This window comes from Meriones unguiculatus, chromosome 16 (genome assembly GCF_030254825.1).
Source record: "Meriones unguiculatus strain TT.TT164.6M chromosome 16, Bangor_MerUng_6.1, whole genome shotgun sequence".
Lineage (NCBI taxonomy): Eukaryota > Metazoa > Chordata > Mammalia > Rodentia > Muridae > Meriones > Meriones unguiculatus.
Window position 1 is genome coordinate 30,179,959 of NC_083363.1, and position 26,140 is coordinate 30,206,098.

Genomic DNA, 26,140 nt, shown 5'->3' on the forward strand with positions numbered 1-26,140 from the left:
CTCTCTCACACACACACACACACACACAGATACAAGAGGAGGGAAGCGGGGGACGAGAAGAAGAAAGGAGCTAAGGCAAGTCACCCAGGGCATGCCTGGGATGCCTCCCCGAAGTGGGGTCATGGCCCCAGGCTTTACCCATGGAGTGCCACTGGGTGCACTGTCACAGATAGGGAGTTGCTGGACCCGGTGTGATCTCCTTTTCTGGCGTATCTCCAGTTCTCAACAGTCTCTGTACACCTGAGATCTATTGATCTATTGAAGTCATAGTTCTGAAGAGAGAGCCTGGCTTTAGCTTAGCACTTACTTTTTTTTTTTTTTTTTTTTTTTTTTTTTCATTTTGTAGTGGCTTCTGAGTTATAAGCAGAGGTTGAGTGGTTGAATGTTAGACTTAAAAAAAATTTTGTTTAAACACAGTTTCTCTGTATCTCCAGCTGTCCTGAAACTCACTCTATAGATCAGGGTGGCCCCAAACTCAGAGATTTGCCTCCCTAGTGCTGGGATTAAAGGCGTGCACTAAAAAAGAAACTAATTTCTTTTGGGGGTGTGTATGTGTGCACACATGCGCACTTGGGCACCAGAAGAAATTGCAGAAATTGTTCTTCTTCTTGTACAACATAGGTCTTGTGTTGTTATAGACAAAAATGAGAATCAAACTCAGGTCATCAAGGTTAGTGGCAAGTACTTTTAAGGGATGAGTGAATTGGATGACTCTCAAATGACCTTGGCGGGGGGGGGGGGGGAGGGTGGGGGTAGAAACCTAAGGCCTGTGAGATGACTCAGGAGGGAAAGTGTGTTCTGGGAAAGCTTGATGGCCTGAGTTTGACTGCTGGATCCCACTTTAAAGTGGAAGGAGAAAACAGACTCCCAAAGTCTCTGCATGCACACTGCACACCATAGCATGTGTGCATCCTGTGTCCCCCCAGTTCCACATACACATTCAGTAATAACTAATTCATTAAAAAACTCTGTTAAGATGGGCCAGGAGTGGCAGTGCACACCTTTAATCCCAGCACTCGGGAGGCAGAGGCAGGTGGATCTCCGAGTTCCGGAACAGTTTGATCTGTAGAGTGAGTTCAGGACAGCCAGGGCTACACAGAGAGACCCTGTCTCAAAAAAAGAAAAGTTTAAAAAAAAAGTATTTATTCGTTAGGTGTGTAGTCGTGTATATACTTATGTGAGTATTCGTGCCCAAGGAGCCTAGAAATTGAGGACTTCCTCTTCCTTCATGGCCCTTTGTTTTATTTTTTGAGACAGGGTCTTTCGCTGACGTTGGAGTTTATGGATAGAGTAGATTGGCTGGCCAGCAAGCTCCTGGAAGCCTCTTATCTCTGCCTCCCCAGGGCTGGGACTATAGTCACGTACTATATAGCGTCTTCCCTTTTTCATCTGTGCCAGGGATCCAAACTCATCTTCTTGTGCACTTTACTGACCAGACAAAGCTCTCCCCCACCCCGTAAACATCCCTCCCCAGCTACCTCACTCTCTTCCTCTCTTTTTGCATATATTCCAGACTGGTCTCAAACTCTTATATAGAAAACAATCTTGAAAACCTTGAACTTTTTAGAAAAAATTTAAAAATTATTTTTAATTGTGTGTGAGTGCATGAATGCAGGTGTTAGATCCCCAAGAAGCTGAAGTTACAGGTGATTGGGATCCCTCTGATATGGGTCCTGGGACTTGAACTCAGGGTCCTCTGAATGAGACTGATCTTAACCACTGAACCGTCTCTCTAGCCTTTCCTTGAGGTTCTTTCTTTTTAAAGATTTTTATTTCGGGACAGGGTCTCAGTGTGTAGCTATGGATGGACTGGAGCCCAATAGGTGGACCAGGCTGGCCTCAAGCTCGCAGAGATCGTTGGTTCTGCCTCTGGCTCCTGAGCGCGGGGGTTAAAGGCGTGCAGAGACAGCTTGTCTGTTGTGTGTCTGCACGTGGATATGTGCAGGTGCCTGTGGAGGCCAGAAGCATCAGAGTTCCTGGAGCTGGAGTTATAGACGGTTACGAGCTGCTTGAATGTGGATCCTCCAGAGGAACAGCACGTGCTCTTTGCTGAGGAGCCATCTCTCCAGACCCACAGCCTTGAATTTCTGAACTTCCTGCCTCTACTGCCAGGTGCTAGGATCCTATGGTGTACCATCACACGTGGTTTTCTGTAGCGCTGGGGGTCTGTCTCGGCTTTCTTCATGCTAGGCAAGCACTCTGTCAACTCAACTACACAGCCTTAAATGCCCCTGCCTCCTGAGTGCTGGGATTAAAGCCGCGCACTACCATGCGCAACCAAAAACAAGTAAAAATTAATAAAATAGAATTAGTTGAGACGTCGCCTCTCTTTTGCCATTCTCTGAGTGGGTGATGGCACCTGCTTGCTGCTGAAGGCTAGCCCGGTATGAAGGTGCCAGGTGTGTAGGGGATAGAGTCATACTTTCACTTGAAGAGTGAAAGTGATTGAGACAATAAGGAGGACGTGTTAGTTCATTCATTCCGGGAAGTCCAGAGGTGGCCTCGGCCGGGTTAATCAGTGGCTCAGCAGTGTCATCCAGGAGGGAGATCTGTTCCGGTAGTCCACGAGGCCCCATTCTTTATTGCAAACACGGCAGAGGCTGCCCCAGCACCACAGCACGGTGGTAAAGAGTGTAGCTTTGTGGTAGCATTTATCTGTGATCCCTTTGATTAGGAAGCCAGGGCAAGAGCATGGCCAGCCTAGGCTACATCGTGAGCGCCTGGCCGGTCAGGGTGTACAGCAGAACCTTGTCTGAAAAAGGTAAGAACAAAACAAAACAAAAGGGTAGGGAGTATACAAGATTGTTTGCTAGAGCACCTAGTATGTGAGGTCCCTTCCCTAGCAACACGTGACCAGGGATGGGGCCTCCCACTGTAATGTCCTATTATTCCTGTCCCGGGGGAGGTGGAGGCAGGAGAATCAGGAGTTCCAGGCCATATTAAGTTGAAGTGTAGCCTGATACACAACACCCTGCCGCAAAAGAAAAAGAAATTCCAGGGTCTCCTCAACTATACATCAAGTTAGAGGGAAGCTTGGCCTACATGAGACACTATCTGAGGAAAAAAAAAAAAGAAAAGGGTGGGGCCACAAAGATGGCTTCGCAGGTAAACGGTTCAGCAGGTAAAAGCACTTGCTGGACAAACTTAAAAGACCTGGGTTTGGAAGCCATGGTGGGAGAAGAGGGACACACCAGAAAATTGTCCCCAGGTGCTGCTCCCCAGGTCAATGTCTGGGATTGTGCAGATAGTTGCTTGCTGGGCTAGTTGCCCTTGTGTATCACATCTGCTTTTGGGGTCTCACATTGCCCGTCTCTATAAGAGTGTACCAACAGCACCTAATAGCACAAAGCAGAAGTACTAATGCTCCATGTCCTAGCCTCAGAGGTCGCTAGCAAAATGGGATCTGCCAGAGTTACCACCTCTGTGTTCAGTGTGCGCCAGGGAGAGTGTCCTGTTTGTTCTGTGCTCCTGGGGATTAAACCAACATAAGCTCTCCACCAGCAAACTGTATTTGCAGGTTGCTTGCTTGCTTGCTTGTTTTTGTTTTTGGCTTTTCGGGACAGGGTTTCTCTGTGTGTCCTTGGTTGTCCTGGACTCGATTTGTAGATCAGGCTGGCCTTGAACTCACAGAGATCTGCCTTCCCAAGTGCTGGGATCAAAGGCGAGTGCCACTGCCTTGTTGCTCGGCAACAAGTTTGGCTTTTCTTTTAAGAACTGTAATCATGACTAACTTTTTTTCACTACTGTGGATCTGGGGATGGAACCTAGGGACCTCATGAATTCTGAGTAAGTGCTTTACCACTGAGCTGCACCCAACTCAGAAAAGGATGTAAGAGGGAGAGAGAGGGAGAGGGAAAATTGTTATTACAGAAATAACCGTTTTTCGGGAGGATGGGTCTCGGTCCTTGGTAGTCCAGGCTGGCCTTGAACCTGCAGCATCCCTCCCGCCTCAGACTCACGAGCGCTAGAGTTCTAGGGACTGGCCACCACAATTGGTTTAGAAACTGCCACATTTGCTTGTTCACTTTGCCCTCTAAATGTGCAAATGTGCAAGATACTTGGGGCCTTCTGGTCTTCAATCCCCCCCTTCCCCTTTGCTATTTCCCAGCTGAATGAAGAGAGAAGCAGGCAAGAGAGGATCGGTCTTTCCTCAGAGTCACAGGGCGTGGACCCAGAACTCTGCCCGCCTTCCTGTTTTGGGGTGGGCGTCCCCTCATCTTAGCCCCATCTGGTCGTCTCTCTCCCTGTCACAGTAGGTCTGAAGGGGACCGTGAGGTGGCGGGCCTCACCTGTCACCTGGTTCCCCCTTCTGGGTTTCAAATGGAGACATTCCAGTGATAAGGAGGTGAGGGAGGAGGAGGAGGAAGGAGACACTGTGTCCTTCTTCCCCCAGGCTTTCCCCCTGGCGGGTGACATCACATTCCATCCTTCCTCTCATTTACCATTTCATTGGGCAACTTTGTAATTGGATGCACCTGGCCTGAAGCGCTTTGTCTTAACTCCTGCTGCTCACCGCCCTGCCTTCCCTTCTCTTCTTTTTTTTTTTATTTTAATTTATTTTATTTTTGAGACCGAGTCTCCCTTAGTCCAGGGTGGCCTTGAACTGCTGATCTTCCTGCTTCCACTTCCTGAGTGTGGAGATTACCGGTGTGCACCATTCCACCTGTTTTTGCCCAGTTTTATTAGGTTTTAGCCAGTGCTGGGAACTGAACAAAGGACTTCGAGGGTGTTAATCAAACCCCCTTCCGGTTGAGCTACATTCCCAGCCCTTGCTTTGTGGCTTTGTCTTCTTAGGTCTATTCGTTCAGGGGCAGTGATGGTGAAGCAGGTCAGTGTGCCTCTCAGGGCTTCTTCCGAGGAGCCACCCGCTCCCTCAGCAGCCAGCTCCTTGGCCCTCAAGGCCCAGACAGAGAGGCTCTTGAACAGCTAATCCCGGAAAGCATCTCCGATTCACCTGTTTCGGGGTGCCCTTTCTTAGTTAACAGATCAAAAGGAGTAAGTCAGTTGCACATCCATGGGACAGCCCAAGGGGCAATGGAATGAAGCAGTTAAGAGCTAGGACAGGACGGAGCTCTCTCAGAGCTCCACAGCTAAGCCTCCCCACTTTCTGAGTTCTCAGTTGGAGTGTTTAACTTTTCCGTTTCCCTCATTCTCTCTTCCAAATCCAAAGCGCATTTGCTGTGGCACTCTGGGCTTTCTTCCTGTTTTTGTTTTGTTTTGTTTTTGTCGGAAGACACTCCTACCCCTTTCTAAGGATGCTGCCAGGTCTCCATTGCTGATCCTAACTCAGAAGGCCAGGCTTTCTCTCTTCTTCAGTTCATCTCCCTCTTCCTGGCAGCTGCCTTCCCTGTCTTCATTCTTAAACTGGAATGAAAGGGTCCTCAAGCTTATTAAAAATACAGTGAAGCTATGGGGTTAGAGAGGTAGCTCAGGGGTAGAGCACACCCACCTAGCATGTACCAAGTCTTGGCTTGGAGCCCTAGCATCTCTCTCCCTCCTGATGCCCGCCCTGTAAGGGCGTGAACTCTGGAGCTAGACTGGACTGGAGCCTGTCTCCAGCAATTACTGGCTTTATGACCTCTCGATGGTTACTTAGCCAGTCAATTGGAGTATTAGCACCCAGGCCCTGCTACAAACGGCCGAAATAATGTACTTCCTGTCAGGCTGTTGGGAAGATAAAATGATTTATTACGTCATAGGTATGTTTAGTTCTGGGACATACTGCATGCACGTGAATCCCCGCTACTGTTGTGGGCTGTCCTGGTGAGGTGGTGTATCCGGAGGATACCCGGCTACACAGGACTCAAGGACAGGAAGTTTGCTGGTGCACGCCTGCAATCCCAGAAAGTGAGAGGAAGAGGCAGTAAGATTGTTGCAAGCTGGAGGCTATCCCGGCTTAGCTAGAGTCAGTGCTACATAGGGAGACCCTGTATCAAAAAACTAAAAGACTGTCTGTGTGAGGGGTGCTCACTAGTCGGGAGGTAATGGCAGGAAGATCAAATCCAGCCTCAACTAAGTTCAAAGCCAGCCCGGGTTCCAGAGGACTCCGTCTCAAAGAATGTCCCCTCTCCAATTTCTTATGTGTACAGTTTGGAATAAGCATGGCGGTACACACTTGTACTCCCAGCACTTGGGAAATTGAGGCAGGAAGACAGAGAGTGCAAGGTCAGCAGGGGGCTATACAGTAAGACCCCATCTCAACAAAGAAGGAAACCACTGGGGTGGTGACCTTCTGAGGCTAAACTAATCCCATCATGCCCCATTCTTCCCACATGAGCGCACAGTGGTGCATTCTGACCCCTCAGTGCCTCACTGTGTATACCGTGTCCTCTGCTGTCCTAGAACTCACTTGGACTGAGCAGGAAGAGCAGTGTCTGTGTGGCGGGATTCCTTCCTTCCTTCCTCCCCTCCTTTCCTCTTCCTTCCTGCTTTCCTACTGTTTTTGTTTTTGAGCCAAAGCCTCATGATACAGCTCTGGCTGACCTGGAACTCTCTACTTCGATCAGGCTAGCTTTGAACTCAAAGTAACGTGCCTGCCTCTGTCTGCAAAGTGCTGGGATTAAAGGTGTGCTCTAGCGTGCACCACCTCAGCCTTCCACTACTTTCTTTTCCTTTCTTTTTTCCCCCTCTTCCTTTTTCTTTTCTTTTTGTTTTAGTCTTCTGGTGTGGGCCTGGCTGGCCTGGAGTTCTCCTCGGGTCTTCTTCCTCCTCCCAGGTGTTTGATTACAGACATGTGCCATCGTGCCCAATTCTGATTTTTTTGTTTGGTTTTGTTCGGAGACAGGGTCTCATTCTGGTCGTGGAAATTTACCATAGTTCCGAAGTCTTGGCATTATACACATAAGCTATTATTGTTATTATTAGGTTTGGTTGTTTTTGTTTTTGAGATAGGCTCTTAGGTAGCCCAGGCTGGTTCTGAACTCATTAGGTAGCCAAAAATGACCTTGAACTTTGGATCCTCCTGTTTCCACCTCCCAAGTGCTAGAATTACAGGTGTGGGACGACATCCCTGGTTTCCATAGTGCTTGGGATTGAACCCTGGGCCTTGAGCGTGCTAAATCTACCACCTGAGCCATAGCGGAAACTCCTCTCTCATAGGTGTGTGTGTGTAAGAGAGAGAACGAGAGACTGACCTAGGCTGGCCTTGAAGTGTCCGTGAATCCTAAGTGACTACGGACTGCCAGGCTGCCATCACTTCCCTGGTTCTGAGATCACAGGCTTGCACCACCACATCCAGCTGCAGCTGGGTTTTATTTTAAATGTGCTGATTTTTTTGACCAACAGCGCTCCTACTTCAAGCGTTCCTCAAACGAACCTTGAAACAATTCAGTGTCCCATTCAGCTGATCTGAGAAACTGCATTTCTCCTTTTGCTTTTCAGTTGTATTATTTGTGTGTGTGTGTGTGGTGGGGGAGGGGCGCGTGCACATGCAACAGCATTGGTGTGGAAATCAGAGGACAGCTTGTGGGAACTGATTCCTTTTCTTCCCACCACGTGGGTCCCAGGGATTCCATTCAGGTTGTCAGACCTGCTGCCAGGCTCCTTTACCCTCTGAGGTACCGAGCTGGCCAGAAACTGCACTTTGGGTCGGCTACCAGATGCTGCTGCTGCTGTAGGTCTGCGGGATTCGTCTATGTAGACAAGACTCTGGAGCCAGGTTTCTCGAAAGACTAACAGTGACTTCTTTGCTGCTACTACTGTGCCTCAGTTTCCTGGCCTGCAAAATAAAGCCCGACTCAGTCTAGTCCTGGAACCCACCTTAGGGAGGAGTGACCCAACTACGCAGCTGTTGCCACATTCCCTAGATCAATGAAACAGGGCGCGCACGCGAGTGAATAACTTTTGGCGACTAGTTCTTTCCCGGGTGGCTAGAGTCGCGACCGGGCCCATTGATGGGGAAGAGGGCACGCTTCCCAGAAAGTTCTCTCCACCTTCTTCGTCCCGAGGGCCCGGAGGGCCCGGAAGCCTGCGGGCCGGAGCCCAGCGGACCAATGGGGCTGCGGGGAGGGAGGGTACAGCACCCGCCAGCCCTTTCCGTCTGCGGCCCCGCCCCTTTAGAACGTTGTGACGTCGAAGCATTCCACGGTTGCTACATCGTCGCGAGGGGCGGGGCGCCTGTCAGGGAAGCGGTGCGCGCGGGTGGCGGGCGGGCTGGGGCTTCTCCGCACAGTGCCAGCTCCAGCGCCAGCGCCAGACCCGCCCGCACCCCGCGCTCTCCCTCACGCGCGTCGCCTCTCCAAGGACTCGCCAGCCCGCGCTCGCACTCTCGCCCGTGAGCCGTCGCAGGATGGAGCTGCTGTGTTGCGAGGGCACCCGGCACGCGCCCCGGGCCGGGCCCGACCCGCAGCTACTGGGGGACCAGCGTGTCCTGCAGAGTTTGCTCCGCCTGGAGGAGCGCTACGTGCCACGAGCCTCCTACTTCCAGTGCGTGCAGAAGGAGATCAAGCCGCACATGCGGAAGATGCTGGCGTACTGGATGCTTGAGGTAAGGCCCGGACGGGTCCCCTCTCCTCACCCCACCCCCACCCCCCGGGCAAAGCGAAGTTGCCCTGTCGGGACTTCACGATCCCGACCACAATCTGCAAGATGCTTTGGCGTCCCAGACTGCACGGGCCTGGCCTTTTCCCACAGGCACCCCAGCCAGCTGCCTGCGTTCTGTCCCTTTCCCTTTCCCCAATCCTGGTCGGCTTCTTCTGTGACTTGCCAGTTACTTGGCACTGTAACTAATCTTCACTTTTGGGTCGGGAATGCGGGCTAAGGGCCATTCTTCCCCCTCTGGCCTCTCTCGGTGTCTCCTGCTTCCTTCCTTACTCGGTGCTCTCTGGAGAGCACGTTTGGGAAACCCTGGGCTCGGCCGCCTTGGCCCCAGAACTGGTTCCTGTGTCTGTCGCGGGATTCTGGCGGGGGAAGCTTGTGGGGGTGGCGCGCGCTTGGTTCCGGTCCACAGGGAAATAAAAAGTGCGGGAGACCGGGGCAGGAGTTCCCTCCCTTCCCCTGGGGAGTGGGTGTGCAGTGGGTGGTGGTAATGAGGGTAAGGTCCCAATTCTCTCTAGGTGACCCTTCCGTCCCCCCTTCCGCCCGCCGTGGGGGAGGGGAGTCTAGAATCCTTCGTGAGCATGGGCTCTTCTCCTTTCCACCCCCCCCGCCCGCTCCGGGGTGGGGAGGAGACCATGCAGAGGAAGTGGGGGGGGTCACCTTGGGGAGGGCGCATCCTCCTCGGTTATTGATACTCGCCGCTGTGAGTTTATCCCCTCTCCGTTTATTTATTTATTTATTTTTTTGCTCCACATTCCACTCTCCCTCCACCACCCCCACCCCCGCCCCCTGCCGCTGTGTCTCGCTTGGTCCTGCCCTGGCCGTGACTCGTGCGCCGTCCCTCAGGTGTGTGAGGAGCAGCGCTGCGAGGAGGATGTCTTTCCTCTGGCCATGAACTACCTGGATCGCTACCTGTCCTGCGTCCCCACCCGAAAGGCGCAGTTGCAACTTCTAGGTACCGTCTGCCTGTTGCTGGCCTCCAAGTTGCGGGAAACCACGCCCCTGACCATTGAGAAGCTTTGCATCTATACCGACCAAGCTGTGGCTCCCTGGCAGTTGCGGGTGCGTTTGGAATCCCCCCTGTGCCCCCCGCTCGTGCAGCATAGCGTCGCCCTAGAGAGAAGAAAGCCAGCCAGGCTCACCCCCTCACTTCCCAACCCTTCCTTCGCCCCTGGCTGGTATTTTGGAAAAGAACTAGGTGGGACCGAGGCCGTGTGGTGTGGTGGTCGTGCCTTAGCCGCGGGCCTGGAACTCCGTGAACCCCCTTCCTCTGACGGCGGTGGGCTTCCGCTCCCGACTTGTCTTTCCTCCAGATAGCAGCGAGTCCAGCTGCGGGTCTATACACTAGTACTTTGCCTCTGGGTTTACACAGCCACCGTGAGTTATTTATTGGCAGCAGTAGGGCATGTCTGCACACCCCCGCCGGAGTGGAATGTGCTTCACGTGGGGGAGGGGGCTGCCTTGCATGAGGCTTTATCCCCGTGTGGACTTTGTGATGGAAAAGCCTCCCAGGGCTGATTAAAGCCAGGCCCTGATTGCTGGAAGTGCTGAGGTGTTTTCATCCCATTCCCTTCTTTCCCCAAAGACACCGCTCCTTCCGAGCCCTCCCTTCCCTGTCTTCCTTCTGAAAAACTGGAGCAGCTGCTGCTCTGAGCCCCGTGGAAGAGTCTTTCCCTTTGCCTCTTAGCCAAAGGCCAGAGCGGAGACAGAGAGGGAGCTGAGCTGCTGAGCTGCAGCTGCTTCCGATGTGATAATGCCGCTGGTCCCCTGGCCCTCCCACTCAGACCAAGGGCTTTCATAACCCTGTGGGGAGCTGCTGTCACTCCTGTGGTTTGGGAAGTGGCTCCTCGGGGGCCTCTTGCTGGGAACTTGGGCTGGGCTCCTCCAGGCGGGGCAGAAATCGGTTGGGTTTTGCCCTGCCCAGGAGGAGTCTAGGGAGGAGGTGGAGGAACTGCTTGGATCTGGAAGAGAGCATGAACATCATCTCCCACAGGGTCTGGGGGAGAGGAGGGTGGGTGAGCTGGCACCTCCCTCCACCTTTTTGTGTGGCTGGCCAAGCCTTCCCTGACCCTGAGAGTCGTCTCTGGGCCCCATCTCCTAGGGAGGAGGGCGGCAGGCAGATTAATGTGATTGGCTGGCTGGGAAGCTAGGGTACTGGGGCCCCTGACTGCTGTGAGCCGGGGAACTGGATTCCTCTTCCTGTCAAGCAGCTCTCACGGATGGGAGGCCTTAGTTGGGAATCTGGGAGGCCCCACGGCTCTTTGTGATGAAGCTGGTAGTTTCCAGAGGCAGGGAGCAAGATGTTTTTTGAGGGATTGAGGCTGGGAGGTAGGAGACTTCCTCTTTGGGAAGAGATTAGGGTGGTCTACATGACTGTGTGAGGGGGGGGTTTTCAGAAGATTCAAGTCCTTCTCCTGCTCAAGGCCTGAGTTATGAATGGCCTGTGGTCGGGCTGTGAGGAACCTCTGAGAACTCCAGCAGTCCAAATCCATGCACAGCAGAGGCTGAGGCCCGAGAAAGGAGGGGAAAATTCCAACCAGAGCGCCTTGAAACCAGGGAGGAGATGTATGCTGCCAGCCACTGTGTTCTTGCAGGAGGGCTGAGAGTCTCGTGTTGTCTGCATGCTGGGGAGGGTGGCCATCTTCCCTCAGCGAGGACCCCACACACTCCCAGGTTGCCTCGTGGGTGTTCCCTTGCAGGCTAGATGCTATTTGGTTACCATGGCAAGCCCCAGGGCAAAGAACTCAGGCCTTGCCTTCTCGCTCTAGCCCAGGCCGTGTCTGTGGGGTCCTGTAAGAAGCCTGGGGCTGAGACCTAGGTCATGGGACAAAGGGAAGGTCAGCTGTTGCTGGGGGCCCTGGAAGAGGTTGGGTGGGGCTGTCATTTCTACCTCAGTGAGGAGTCAAACCCACGAGTTCCTTCCTGAGATAAAACAATGAAGAAATCCTCATGTGTGCAACTCGGAAATGAAACTCAGGCCAGGTCTAGGAACTTCAGACAAGTGGACTGGGGCTGGGGCTCCGAGCCTCCTAATGGTTTTGTAGGCTTGGGTAGGTTCCTCAGGGGTCATCTGGATTCATCCTGTTTGGCTTGGCCTCCCTCTGTCTTGAGGCAGGACCCACCCCTGTTGTGTCCCACAGACGGGGGTGTGGGTTGGGTTGGGCAGCCTCCCCTCTGAGGAGCCTTAGGAGTGGCCTCATGCTCATTGTGTTTGAGAGACAAGATGCAGGACTCGGGAAGGAGAGGTTTCCCAAGTCCTTGAAATTTAGTCTTTCTGCTTCAATTTACTCCAGCCTCAGATTCATGGGAGGATTAAGGGGGATAATTCATCCCATCCTAGCGCCCAGTGGTGCTTGATAGATGCTTAAGCAAGTGCCCCTAGCTCCTTCCTGCCCTAAGCTCATCTGCCCATAGTGCCAGCCCCTGAAGCCAGAGGCAAAACTGAACCTTCTGTCAGATTCTCGCTCCTGACTCCGTGTTCATTCCCCGACCCCCAGGAATGGGAGGTGCTGGTCCTGGGGAAGCTCAAGTGGGACCTGGCTGCAGTGATCGCACATGATTTCCTGGTCCTGATTCTGCACCGCCTTTCTCTGCCCAGTGACCGACAGGCCTTGGTCAAAAAGCATGCCCAGACCTTTTTGGCCCTCTGTGCTACAGGTAAGAGCCAGTGTGGGAAAACCAGGCTTGAAGGATAAGTAGCAGCCAGGAGGTTGTTTCGGTAGTCAGAGCTATCTGTCTGTAGCGATCCGGGGAGTACAGTGAGAAATGACGTACCTAAGGTCTTCACCCCAGGCTTTTGGACATTTTCTAGTTCCTGGCCAGGTCCAGCCTGGGTAGATGGGAAATTTTGCTGTTCAGCGATAGTGTGTGCCTCAGCCAAATTTCTCGCACCTTGCACACACACCAACCCATCCCCTCCCTAGAATCTGCTTGCTCCCCTTGGCCCTGTGTCATTACACCCACCACTGTAGTGTGCTGGAGTTATGCAGCCCGGGGTGCTGGAACAAGGAGAAAGTGTAAGGGGCCTTTCTTCTCATGGTTCCCTCTCTTTTACAAGATTACACCTTTGCGATGTATCCTCCATCCATGATCGCCACGGGCAGCATTGGGGCTGCTGTGCAAGGCCTAGGCGCGTGCTCTATGTCTGCAGATGAGCTCACGGAGTTTCTGGCAGGAATCACAGGCACTGAAGTGGTAAGTCTCGGCCCCATTCACAAGAAGTGGCGCTGTTGCCCTGAATCCCCAGCAGAGGGCGCATCCAGCCCCAGCCGGGCCTGCACGCCCCGGGCCTGCTTCCGTGGCCTTTTATCTCCTGCTCCAGTCTGGAGAGGGCTGGGCGGGGTGAGGGACACTGCAGGTACATAGATGCCCTTCTCTTGCCAAGTGGTGTGCTGCGGCCAGGGGTGGGGGACTTGGTGTCAGATGTAGTGTTGCTCTCACACCCTTGCCACATCCTCTTGCCAGTTTCTGAGAACTCAAGACTTGATTCCTGGGCTGGGCTGTGGCCTAACCTCCCCAGACTTCCCTGTGCACAGGGGTGGTGGCCTTTCCCCTGCACCTGCTTGTCGTCAGGGCTGTGGGGAGAGCTCCGTCTGGATGACCTTCTTCTTCCTAGGACTGCCTGCGTGCCTGTCAGGAGCAGATCGAAGCTGCGCTCAGGGAGAGCCTCAGGGAAGCTGCCCAGACGGCCCCCAGCCCAGTGCCCAAGGCCCCCCGGGGCTCTAGCAGCCAGGGGCCCAGTCAGACCAGCACTCCCACAGATGTCACTGCCATCCACCTGTAGCTTGGGACAGGCCCCCTCAGGTGGCCACCGAGCAGAGGAGGGGCCACTGCCACCCCCTCCCTGCCTGTAGGAACAATCCATGCCGTGTCTGAAGCCCGAGGGGGGCTCTTCTTCCCCTCACAAAGCCCAAGGGGCCAGGTCCTGCCTATCCCCACAGTGTGCACTAAGGGGCTGGCTGGCCATGACTGCATGGCCAGTCCGCTCCTCTTCCTTCCCACTTGACCAGCTTGGCTGTTTGGGGCCATGCTGGTCAGAGAAATTCAAAACAGGTAAAAACCATGCACCAGCATTCCTTTTTGAGTCCCTCCTCTGTCTGAGGCTCCAATCTTCTCAGTTGCCAAAACACCCCTGTACCTTCCAAAGGTGTTGTCCCTCCTAGGGTCACTGCATTTAGTTTCAGGTTCTTCAGGCATCCTGACAGACATGCATGAAGGGCCAAGCTAGATGGTCGCTGTGTAACCCCATACTCTCAGCTGCTCTTAGAGGGAACAGACTAGGCCTTGGTCAGAAGAGCAAGAACCCACAAATTGTTGCTTTGCTTCCTGCTTGGCTTCTGTGATTGAGGGATCTTGAGGGGTGCTGATGGTCATTTTAATTTATTGCTTTGAATACAACTGTAGGAGGGTACAGTGAGGCCTGTACCCCACAAGTGGTGGTAACCCTGGTGGTTGCTCTTTCCCTCCCCTCTGCTAGCGCTTTGTGGCCCAGGAGCTGCTACAGCCTGGGATGGGGTCATGCCTTCCTCTCCTTAGCCCTCCACCTCGTTTTCCAGCGGAGAGGGTTCGAGTGGGGATGGGTGCTGCGGAGGTGACGGAGCTTTCTGGAGAGAGGGCAGGCCCTATGGACACAGGTCTTTCCTCAGGCCACAAGGTTTGGGCTGCTGGCCCATCTCTATCATGCTGCCTTAATAAAGATTTCGGAATAAAATCAGCTTTGGCTCTTGTAGTAGCTTGGATTGTGTGCAGAGCTGCGGTACATGTTTTTTGAAAGGTAAGGTACGAAGTGTTTAGGCAGTGTGGTTTCTGCCTTCCACTAAGGAATGGTCCCCATACCCCAGAGGGCTCACAGGAAAACAGGGCTAGACAGTTTGATGTAAAACCATAGAATTGTTGATGTTCCCAGGAATGGTGGCCATCTTCCCTAGCACTCACAGGACAGAGGAAGTTCTCTGACAGCCTGTGCTACATGGCAAACTGCTCCAAAGAACCTGTTGGAACTGGAACAGTGGTGCAGCAGCTGAGTGCAGGCTGTTCCTGGGAACCTGCATTTGATTCTCAGCACTTACAGCCACCTGTCACTCCAGTCTCAGGTGATCTGATGCCATATAGGCACAATGCTCACACGTTAAACAAAACCGGATGAATGGGGTTAGGGTGTGGCTGGAAACACTTCCCCTGGTGAGGAGGAAGCCTGGTTCCCATCCTCAGTACTGCAGAAGTAGATTGCTTGCAAGAGCTGGGAGTACAGAGTAATTGAGTAATTTGGCTGGGCTGAGCTAGGTGCAAGTTTCTCTGCATTTATCTAATGTTTCCAAGATGAACAAGTAAATATGAATTCCCCAACAGACTGAAACTGTTTCCAGACAGATGAACTGGATTGTAACATGCATTTTTTCAAATGCAAAAACTGATAGAACAGGATGACTTCAAGTCACTCAGCTGTGATGCAATGTTCCAAGAATTTCTTTTTTCTTTTCCTGTGAAGTAGGGCTTCAAAGAATAGCTAGCTCTGGTTGGCCTCAAACTTAACAGATCCATGTCCGGCTGCAACTAAAATTCCATGCAAATTTCCCCAAACCATTAAAAATTATGAAGGTTGTAAACCTAGGTTTTAACTGCTAGGCCATCTCAGGTAGGCAGATCTCCAAGTCGGAGGCCAGCCTGATCTACAGAGTTGAGTTCCAGGACAGCCAAGGCTACACAGGGAAACCCTGTCTCAAGAAACCAAACCAACCAACCAACAGCTGTTCTTTGCTCCTTGGTGAGGCAGACAAAGGCACCTGACCATGTCTGTCAGCCAACCTGACAAACTTGCTTGGAAAGCTAGAAGGAAAAATACATTTGAGCTTTTCTGACTGCTGCCGAGTCACTGTCCTCGAGAATGGGCTGTTCCTGCAATACAGTCTTCCCTGACAGTGAACTGTCACCTTCCCAACAGACAACCCAATGGCAACAAAAGCTGGTGTTCCCAAAGTAGCCCACACCACATTGAGAGTAGGCAGAGCAGGAACACACACAACAAGAGAAACAGTCTAGAGAGACAACCTTGTAGAACTAAAGGGTAGGGTGAGGGTTCTGTGGAAACGAAGACCTGGCTCCTCTGCAGCGGGAACAGGGAGAAGCCACTTGACTCCCACCTCTAGCTACAAGGGGAGGCAGGGACCTCCAGGGACCGCACCAAAATGTAAGAGCTCCAATAAATAACGGCCTTTGTTTATCCACACACCAGTGAGCTGACACAGTAACTGGACAGCAGCCCGTACGCCAGGTGCCAGCAAGGTTGCTGGGTGCTGATCTGGGGTAACTGCAGGCGGACTCCAGGAGTGAACGGGGACCGCGGCCTAGAATGGCAGAGACAGCCAAACAGATTGAGCCCGCCCTCCCAGGACTGGAGTCGCAGATACCTCGGTAGCCCTTCAGTCCTCGACCCTGGTCCGTCTTTACATCTTGGGCCACCACCTGGTGTCCTCCCACGGCCCCTGGCCCAAGACAGGTGGCACTGTCATTCCATGGTGACAGGCACATCCTCCACATCTCTGGGGACTGCGCTCTGAAGCTCACGCCTGATTTCAGGGGACAGCTGTGGGTGGGGCTGCAGTCGGAGCAGTTCTAGGAGGGCCTCTTTCTGGTCTGTGGCCAGGTCAGCCTTGTAGCGTTGTGCCAATGTCAGGAGGCACTGGTGCCAGAGCACAGGAAGCTGGCGCTTCTCCGTCCGGAAGCCCAGAAAATGGAAGACCAGGGCATCTAGCACCCGGTAGGGCAATGCGTACTTCTTATCCAGCAGCAGGCGCAGGAAGATGCTGTTGGCACCGCTGTATTCCATCTCAGCAATCTTGAGCATGGCCGCACTGGGAGGGAAGGCAGAATTACGGGCTGTGGGAGGGATGCTGGGAAGTCTTCTCCCCAGACTGACCCTTACACAGTGCTCCCAAGCGTGCCACCGCGGGTTTCTCATCTGCTTAATACTTGAGCCTCTATACAGCCACCCCACACCTCTGCCCTGGCTTGGAAAGCAAGCAATCTCCATGTTTAACTATAGAGCATATCCAAACGTCTGATCATCCCCACCCTTTATTACACTTTCTCCTTAATTGTCCATTCAGTCAAGCCATCATTCGGCTATTTACCAAGCACCTACTATGTATGAGATAGGATTTCTCTGTGCAGCCTTAACTGTCCTGGACTTGCTTTGTAGACCAGGCTAACCTCAAATAGAGATCCACCTGCCTCTGCCTTCCCGAGCACTGGGATTATAGGCACGTGCCACCGTGCCCAGCCAGACCTTCTTATTCTACTGGAGTAATTGCATGGGCTTCAACAAGCTAGACTGTAGGTGAGCATAGCTCGCTCTCCGGCTCTGTCCTCAGGACCAAGTTCTGGCCTCTCCTCTGACTGCTCCTCCCCTCCCCGCCGACGCTACCTGGAGTGCAACACGGGGATGGAGCACTTTGAGATGATGCTGCCGACGATGATGGCTTCGCGGAGGGTGCAAGTGCCGGACTCACACAGCGGGATCAGGATTCCTAGGGAGGGTCAGAAGCACCTCAGTCTGGGGCGAGGGGAAGTGCAGCGCCCAGCAACCCGAGCCATGCAAGGAGCGCCAGTGGGGTACAGCCATTTGCCAAGCAGGCGCTCCGGGCCCTCCTCTCCTCCCTGCTCCTGGGTTTTTACCTTTGAACCAGGCTCCAGGCTTGAACAGGGCCTTCTTGAGTGCCATGTAGAGGTGAAAGTTGAGCCGTTTGTACTCGGCAATGTCATCTCGTACTCGGGGAAGCAGGACCAGGTTGTAGAAGCGCTGAGCCATACGTTCCTTCAGGTTAGAGGCAAAAATCCTAGCACGGTGGGAGTTTCCAAGTCACAAGAGAGTCCTGCCCTGGCCCTTTGGTGTCACTGTGGATGGTGCACTCGGGAGGTTTTATAGTAAGATACAGGACATCATTTCAGAGAGGGTTATGTGGGGCTTGTGCGCACACACACCCGGGTCAGCTTAAAGAGGTGGAAGACAGCAATAGGATGAATCCACTAAGAGCATGTATTTCTGGTGTTTAGTCTCAAGTTTTTATTTTATGCCCGTGTGTATTTAGTCTGCACGGACGCCTGGGCACCACATGTGCCTGGTGCCCATGGAGGTCAGAGGAGAAACCAGATCTCCCAGTGCCAGAGATGGTCTGAGCCACCATGCGGGTGCTGGAAGTTGAACCCAGGTCCCCTAGAACAGGTGCTCTTAAACACTGAGCCATCTCTCCAGCCCCTGGTATTTTTCTTAAAAGTGCTGGTGATGGAACCCTTGGCCTTGCATGCGTTATTTAAGCGACTCCCTTTGGGCTACATCCTCAGTCCAGTCTGCGCTGGCTACTCAGCTACTTGCTCTCCCTTCCATCGTGAGGAACCCGAGAGCACCCGGGGAATCAGAATTCTCCAGCTACTCTCCGACACCAGGGCTGTATCATGGAAGCTAAAAGCCCTTCCCATTGAAGTCTGCCACAGGACTTGGTCCTGGAAATTCAGGAGCAAAAGTTGAGGGAATAATAGGAACAAATACAAGGGAGAAAGCCACAGGCCAAGGAATGGCTAAAGCAGGCAGAGCCCACATGCCCCACCCCCTGTCCCTGTCCCAGCTACGCTACCTGGTGGCTTGATACATGGCAGCTGCAGTCCAGGCCTCAGGCTCAGTGACGTAGAGGATCTGCTCCCAGTTGGACAGTGCAGGGATGATCTTAAAAGCCTTGGGCAGTTTGCCACTGCGGTACTTTGATAATACCTGGGGACAAGGGAAGCAAAGTCAACACCTATGGTTGAGGTCCTGCCCCCCGCTGCTGTTTCACACCGTGCCTCCCTTATTTTCAGAACAATCTGGAAAGGCTCGTTCTTCAGGTGACCAGAGTTGGTGGACTCCCAGGATCAGTAAGAGGCAGAACAAGAAGCTGAGCCCACCAGCTCTGCCTCAATCCTGTCCTTGGTCGCCATGGCTTATTTGGCAGAGGCCACGGGTGAGAGCCTACTTCCTGTCAGGATATCCCACGGCATTCGCTCTCTTAGCTCTTACCTCCCTAACTCCTCTGTAGACTTCTAGGACCCGGGGATCCAGCTGAGGCATGGGGAAGCCTGATGCCTCCGACATGACCGTCTCCACCTCTGTCTGCTTCTCCGTCAGCTTCTCCATGATGATATCAGCCAGGGTGCGCCTGGGGAGACAGGGAAGGGGGAGCATGAAGAGCTGGACTTTCCCCCGGAACTCTAACATCCCCTCACCCTGTTCATGTATTTGTTTTTTTCTGTGTAGCCCTGGCTGTCCTGGCACTCGCTCTGGAGACAGGCTGGCCTCAAGCTCAGAGATCCGCCTGCCTCTGCTAGGAAGCAGAGTTGGGAAGAAGGGCGTACACCACCACCTGGCTCCCGTTTATTAAAAAAGCACGCCAGTAGTGGTGGCAGAAGCCTTTAATCCCAATACTCGGGAGCCAGGCAGATCTGAGTTTAAGGCCAGCATGGTGGCCTTCATAGGGAGATCCAGGCCAGCCAGTACTCCAGATGAGACCCTATCACAAAGGAAAAAAAAGGAGAGCCATGAAACAGCCCCAAGCTAAACAAGAATGCCCCACCAACTTGCTGAGGGGCCACGCTAGTCTGTTGCTGCAGACAGCAAAGGACCTGAATGTCACTGCATTTAAAACATAGCTAGCACTGTGTGGAGGTTAAGCCAAGCCCTTGAACTATGAAGTCAGTTCTGTTCAGGTGTCGGTCCTGGCTCTTCTATCCCCTGAATGGTCTTGGGCCTGTCACTTTACTCCTCTGTTCCTCAGTCTCCTCAGCTGTAAAGTGGCGACAGTAAAAGGACTCCTTTGCACAGTTAACTAAAGGGTTAAATGAAACACTGCCTGTGCACCACTCAGAACTGTCGGTCCAGAGCCAGCGTGTAGCAAGGGCCTCCTACTTCAAGCACCCCTACCACAGTGGTCCGAATAGGCCTTTAATCCCAGTGCTCCGGGGGCAGAGGCAGGTGACTTTCTGTGAGTTTGAGGCCAGCCTGGTCTACAGAGCGAGTTCCAAGACAGCCAGGGCTACACAGGAAAACCAACCAATCGGTCAATAACTCACTGGAGCTCTGGTCTCGGTGTCTGGAGCTCTGGTCTCCATCAGCTGCCAGGCCTCCAGGTGGCGTCATTCATTAAGAAGACCACAGCACCACCTTCCCTCCTCTCGCAGAAATAGTCCTGAGACGACTGCGTCTTTCTCAGCCTCTTTCAGGATCTTTTAAGCTTCACTGTTATTGCTGGGTGTGTGCACGTGATGTGCTGTGTACTCACGTGGAGGTCAGAGGACCACTGCGTGGAGGTGGCTTTTCCTTCCACCTTTCAGTGAGTTCCAGGGATTGAACTCAGGTCATCAGGCTTGTGCAGGAAGCACACTTCACCCACCGAGTTACCCTGCCACCTTCCCCTCTTCAGCCTCTTTAAGTAGAGGCTATCAAATGTGGATGCAAGATTACCACCATCTGGGCTGGGGAGACGGCCCAGTGGTTAAGAGCACTTACTGCTCCTGCAGAGAACTGGGTTCAGTTCCCATCGTCTAGAGCAACAACAGTGACTCCAGTTTCAGTTCTTCCGACCTTCATGGGCACCAGGACCCCAGGAGATGCATGCACACACACATGTGCACACATACACACAAGCAAAATAAAATGAATAAATAAAACAATAAACTTTTGACAAAATTACCACCTTAGCAGGTTGTGATCTGCTAATGGCATCTTCAGAGGCCACTGACATGTGCTTAAAATTTCCCTCAGTGGGGGCTGTCCCTCAGTCACACGTACTTGCCTAGCATGGATGAGACCCTGGGTTCTGGCCTCTAGTCCCACAACGAGAAAAGTTTCTCTGCTCTTTTTCTGTGTCAGGCAGCAATGAATTTGAGACTTCCCAGATCTGTGTCCTATGGTCTGTAGGACACTGGTGGGAGGTGCAGTTATTCCCCCTCACACGTGGGGACCAAGCCTTAGAGGTCCAGAGCTTACCCAAGGCCTCAAGGCTTTATTAGGGAATGGGTGAAACTTAAAGTCTTTTACCCTCCAGTTTGGGTGTGTCACAGGACCTTCAGTGTGCCCTTGATTACACGGCCTGACTGGTGTGGTCCCAAGGACCTTGGCCTGCTTTCTGAAGATGCCAGCAGCCCTGTTCACAATGCCGCGAGTCCCCTTTTCCACCTGGCCTTGTCGCTTAGAGCAAATTGCAGAAAAACGTTTTGCTAAGTTTGTCAGAATCATGAGAGAGCAGATGCGAGGAGCTGCCTGAGAGCCCTACAGAACAGGCACACGGACCACATCTAGGCTTCATGACCTCTATCAGAGCTGTCATCATCCATCTGGGAGAGGGCTTTTTTCTCCATTCTATGCACTCAAGCCACTCTGTATTTCACATTACTATACATGAAAAGAAACACCCTACAACATACCCTGAAGAATAAACTGGTTGAGGCCCATTGCCTTAAACTCACTCCTCTCCACTAGGCCAGACACACCTGCTCAAAAACAGGACCACAAGCCCAGTATGGTGGCACATGCCTGTAATCCCAGCACCCAGGGAAGCAGAGGCCCACAGATCTCTATGAATTTGAGGCCAGATTGGTCCAGCGAGTCCAGGATAGACAAGGCTATATAGAGAAACCCTGTCTTGAAAATCCAAAAAGAGCCTGACCACAGGTAGCCTAAATACCTGCATGTTTGGAAGGAGCACTTATAATATTTAATATGTAATAAATTTGTGGTTCTACATGGAGACGGTTTTACCCTTCTGGTGATATCTGGCAATTCCAGGAATAGTCTGTCACTACTGGTATCTAGAGGGGAGGAGTCAGAGGTAGCTGCTAAAGATCCTTGGGTTTAATGGGGCCTGGTGGCACAAGCCTGCAATTCCAGCGCTTGGGAGACACAGGCAGGTGGATCTCTGTGAGTTCTAGGCCAGCCTGGCCTACGAAGTGAATCCAGCACAGCCAGGGCTACACAGAGAAACCCTGTCTTGAAAAACCTAAAGCAAAACAAATAAAGATCCTTGGGTTCTAGCTTGCATGCACAAAAAGAGCTATCTGGCCCAGAAGTTAGGGCTGAGTCTGAAAGCCCTGAATTAAAGGAAGCCTGAGACATGAGAGCGGCACCCCAAGAACAAATGCAACAGAATGGATCCCCAGATGTAAGAAAGAAGTGGGTAATCCAGGAAGTTCTGGTTCAGATAGACAGAAGGGAAGATATCTTGAGTCTGGGTCACTTCCATTCAGAAGGTCCATTGCTGGCAACTCTCAGAACAAACGCTGTGGTCTGTGGGAACTTTCTACCAGGATCAGCCCTACCTGACAGGAGGGTTCTTGTTCATGAACATTTCAATGGCACGTTCATCTTCAGGATCCACGACCACCTCTGCTTGGTGGTCCACACCGGTCATTTTGGCTGCCTTCTCCAGGGTAGGCCACTCTTCATCTTCATCATCAGATCCATCCTGTGGCAGTCCTGGCCCTAAAAGAGGGATGAAATGATGAGCATGGTGGGCGGCGGCTTTTGGGTCAGTTCACTGCTGCCGTGCACCGCGTGCCAAGGGGGCTGGAGATACCCATGAACACAAGGCAGGAGAAGAGAGGGCGGTCAGGGACTCTTGCTTGAGAGACAAAAGAGAACACGGGAGGCAAAGAGATGGTGGCGTGCCACCCTGGGCGATCCAGAACAGTCCACTCTGTATACATGTGCACCCCAGTTGGGCCAGGTGACCTCTAGAAACAGGCACTATTACCGAATTGGGACAGAAACGCTGATGTGCTCACGGCAGGCACTTTAGGTCCTGACAGTGCCTTCTTCCTCACCATGCTGCCTGCACAGCAGAGCTGCGTCGCGAGCTAACCCTAACACAGGGTAAAGCAGGGCGTGCCACAGGCACTGAAATGAGCGTGGAGGGTGGTGAGGTGCTGGATGGGCGGCAAGAGTGTGCTCCAAGCCCGCTGCAGTGGCACACTCCTCTAATCCCAGCCCTCAGGAGGCAGAGGCAGGCAGAGCTCTGTGAGTTCGAGGCCAGCCTGGTCTACAAAGAGTCTAGGAGAGCCAGGGCTACACAGAAAAACCCTGTGTCAAAAAAAACAAAACAAAAGAGAGAGCGAGAGAGAGCACTCCATATTCTGGGAAAGGACTTTAATATTATTACAATGTTGGGCATTTAGGAGCTAGAGCCAGAAACAGGACCAGAGGGCCAGAAAGGAAACATAAAGCCAGCCTGGAAGACCCTGAAGGCTAGGCAGAGGCATTCAAATTCTTAATCAACCAATACATTTAAATTACTGACTTACGTCATCAACAATGACCTGGAATTCTTGTTCTTATGTTTCTACTCCCAAGTGTTAGGATTACAAACATGCACCACAAGGTTTTATGTTGAACTCCTGACATCCCACTGCCCTTTTTTTTTTTTGAGAGAGATAAGGTCTGACTTTGTAGCCTTGGCTGGCATGGAACTTGCTCAAACTCAAGAGAGCTGCCTGCTTCTGCTTTTTGAGTGTTGGGATTAAAGTCCAGTGCCAACATACCTGAGTTTGAAACATCACCCATAGCTGGCAAGGCACCAGGGAAAGAGTCTAATAAACCAAAGGAGCTGAAACGACACAGCAATAGACCCTTTGCTAGAGACGTGGACTAAGAGCATATTTAGCTCAGCAGAGTATGGGAAGTGCGTCCGGTAAGAACTAAGGCTTTTTGTTTGTTTTAGATTTATTTATTTAATTTCATGTGCAGGAGTGCTTTGCCTGCGTGTAAGTCTGTGCAAGAATGTGCCCGATGCCCAAAGAGGCCAGAGAGAATCTGATCCCTTGGAATTAGTGACAGACAGCTGTGCACTGGCATATGAATACTGGGAACCAAAATCAGGAACTCTGCAAGAACAACTGTTAGGAAGATTTGAGGACTAATCCTTGACAGTTTTCCTCTGTTCGTTACGCACAGGTCTCGCCACGCCCATGCACACAAAATAATAAATATTAACTAGCGACAGAAGACAAGTGCTATGAAACAAACAGGGAAGAGAGGCTAAGAGATGGCTGGAGGCGACATTCGTGGGGTAGGAGCTGCGTGTTTTGTGTATGAGTGAACACTTACATTGCAGAGCCCAGAGGTGACTCGGGTGTTGTTCCCCAGGAGCTGCTGACCTTGTTTTTTTGAAACAGAGTAAGCTGATCAGACTAGAGTGTGGTTGCTCAGTGAGTTCAAGACTCACTGTCTTCACTGCCCTAACTCTGGGATTATAAACTGCTGCTGGAGATGGGAGTCAGGGCCTCATGCTTTGAAAGCATGTATTTCACTAGCTGAATTATCTTATCCCCTCCCTAGCTTGTGTCAGACCCTAACAGAGGCAGACCAGACAGGGGGCCGTTGATCTCCAGCTACTGAAGGGACCACAGAGGTTACGGAACACAAACTATGATGCTACTGAGGGGGGAGATGTGGCAGCTTAAACAGGAGGATGTTCTGAGCTAGTGGAAAGTGTCAGGTTCTGGGTCTATTCTGAAGACAAGACTTACTGTAGAGTGAGAAAGAGGAGCTCCGGCTTCTGTCTGGAGCAGTGGAGGGCTTATATGCATGGAGCAAGTAGAGAGCAGGTTTGGGAAGTCACAATTTCTGTCCTGGCCATATTAAACTAGAGACAAATACTTGTCTTCATCTTGGGAGCTATCAGGTAGCCAGCTAGGTAGGCAATGTGAGTTTTCTGGAGGAGCTGTGTGGGAGAAAAGCTGGAAAAAGTCAAACAGATGACTTCAAAGTGGAATTCCAAAAGCTCAAGGCCTGTCTTAGTCAGTCAGCAAGTTCAAGTTCAGTATTAACAACTAAAGGCAGGCCAGCCTCATAATTTAAAAAACATAGCACATAGCTGGCAAGGCACCTGGGAAAGAGTCTAATAAAGCAAAGGAGCTGAAATTACACAGGTGTACTAGCAAACATCTATTACACCATCACTTTGAAACAAGATCAGAGGCAAGATCAGGAGTTCAAGGTAATCCTCGCCTACATCCAGAGTTTGAGGCCATCCTGGGATCCATGAGTGTCTTACCTCAAAAAAACAAAACAAAAAACCCTAGGAAAGCAGGTAAACATAATTTAGCCCTAAAGCCATATTCAATTATGTCAATACTGCTTTTAGGACAAATAAGATAAGCCGGCCTGGTGGCACACACCCGTAATCCCAGCACTCAGGGAGGCAGAAACAGGCCGATCTCTGCAAATTCCAGACCAGCATAGTCTACAATGAGAGTCCAGGGCAGCCAAGGCTACACAGAGAAATCCTGTCTCGAAAAACAAAGAAAAATAATAGAGAGTAGAAGATTAAGCAAGTGGAGGTCAACAACAAGTATCAAGTACCCTTTTTAGTTTCTAAACAATACTGTTTCTCCTCCCTATTACAAGAACAGTTCCCATTTGCTTTTCAGGTCTTAAACGGGCACGAAACCTGGGATACCTGTCACACAGAATTAATGTCGTTCTGTTTTTGCTTTTAATAGGAATGCCGTTTTCTTTCTTGCGAGACAGGGCTATACCATGTCTGATCTGGACACTTACTATGTAGCCAAGAAGGTTTTAGCTGGAATTACAAACTAGAATCGCCGCTCCACGCTGTAATATAATATTCTAATCATCTACTTAATGTTCTTTGCCTTGCGCTATACTTCCGGTGCTAACAGGAGGAACGAGTATCTTCTTTCTGTATCAGCTGTGTCAACTCTTAGTACGGTTCAAAGCATTTCGCAGGGAGCCCACAAATACTCAAACGCCCAAGGAATAAATGCTAGAACTTGGTGTGAGCGATCACTTGCTATTGGCTTAACTCTGGGTTCCGGAAGCTAGGAGTGGAGGCGAAGGACCTCGCGGGAAAGTAAATCCGCCTATTCTAATTCCAGCCCAGTACCCAGATGGACTGCGCTAACCCGCCCAACCCACCACTCCACCCCTGTCACTCACCCAGCCGCGTGGCGCGCTCACGCGGTTTTGCCGGCCGCTCTCCGGTCCCATGTTCCGTCTCGAGCTCCTCCTGCTGTTGCCGGGCTTGCTGCAAAATCCGTCTGCTCAGCCGGGGTCCCACGTACTCTTCCTCCTCTTCGACCCCGCGTCCCCGCCGTTTGTCTCGGGTTCCCGCGCGCACTGCGTTCCCGGCCAGAATCTGCTCGGCCAAAGGCGCATGCTTCTCCTGATTCCCGGCCCCACGGGCCACCTTGAACTTGGGCATTTTTTTTTTCTGGAAAAACTTACCCACAGGGTTTCCACGTGCGAAGCCGGCTAGAAGCCGAGAGTGCGCTTGCGCCTCGTATTCCGGTGCGCGGGAGGTCACTGGCAGCTCACAGCGCCCCCCAGCGTTCGGAGGCTGGACGCTCATCATGTGCCGTTACCTCTCCAAGAGCTCCGCGGCCTGGAGCTGAGGCCCCCAAGGTCCCAGGTAATCTCATTGTCTGGAGGAGCTGGAGGTCCGAGTCACCTTTCCTAGAATTCATCAAAGTAGCCTGGACTGTAAGCGTTGCGCGCCTTGGGGGCGGAGCCGGGCCGATGACGTCCTGGACAGTCGCCGCGGGAGTGTCCGGAGGTGCTCTCTTC

General features: G+C 52.2%; 2 protein-coding genes across 3 annotated transcripts in view; one reads left to right on the forward strand and one right to left on the reverse strand.

Annotated features, from left to right (window-relative positions):
• The window catches only part of Ccnd3 (cyclin D3), an 87,169-nt gene extending 72,921 nt beyond the window's left edge, over positions 1–14,248 (forward strand). The window contains exons 1-6 of one of the 2 annotated variants that reach the window (XM_060369594.1): positions 2,540–2,761; positions 8,242–8,485; positions 9,382–9,597; positions 12,033–12,192; positions 12,593–12,729; positions 13,151–14,248. In XM_060369594.1, the coding sequence (XP_060225577.1) occupies positions 8,288–8,485; positions 9,382–9,597; positions 12,033–12,192; positions 12,593–12,729; positions 13,151–13,318 (879 nt within the window). In that variant the 5' untranslated portion in view covers positions 2,540–2,761; positions 8,242–8,287 and the 3' untranslated portion in view covers positions 13,319–14,248. Of the gene's footprint in view, positions 1–2,539; positions 2,762–7,505; positions 8,486–9,381; positions 9,598–12,032; positions 12,193–12,592; positions 12,730–13,150 lie in introns of those variants that run through there. The other variant, XM_021639960.2, reaches the window with a different exon arrangement.
• A 1,481-nt stretch (positions 14,249–15,729) lies between these two features.
• On the reverse strand, positions 15,730–26,106 carry Bysl (bystin like). The gene is made up of 7 exons (XM_021639959.2): positions 25,514–26,106; positions 21,877–22,039; positions 18,584–18,722; positions 18,165–18,298; positions 17,209–17,369; positions 16,958–17,060; positions 15,730–16,385 (listed from the first exon to the last, which is right to left on the reverse strand). Exons 1-7 carry the CDS (start codon positions 25,926–25,928, stop codon positions 16,040–16,042), a joined length of 1,461 nt encoding a protein of 486 aa, XP_021495634.1. The 5' UTR covers positions 25,929–26,106; the 3' UTR covers positions 15,730–16,039.
• Between the last annotated feature and the right edge of the window lie 34 nt (positions 26,107–26,140).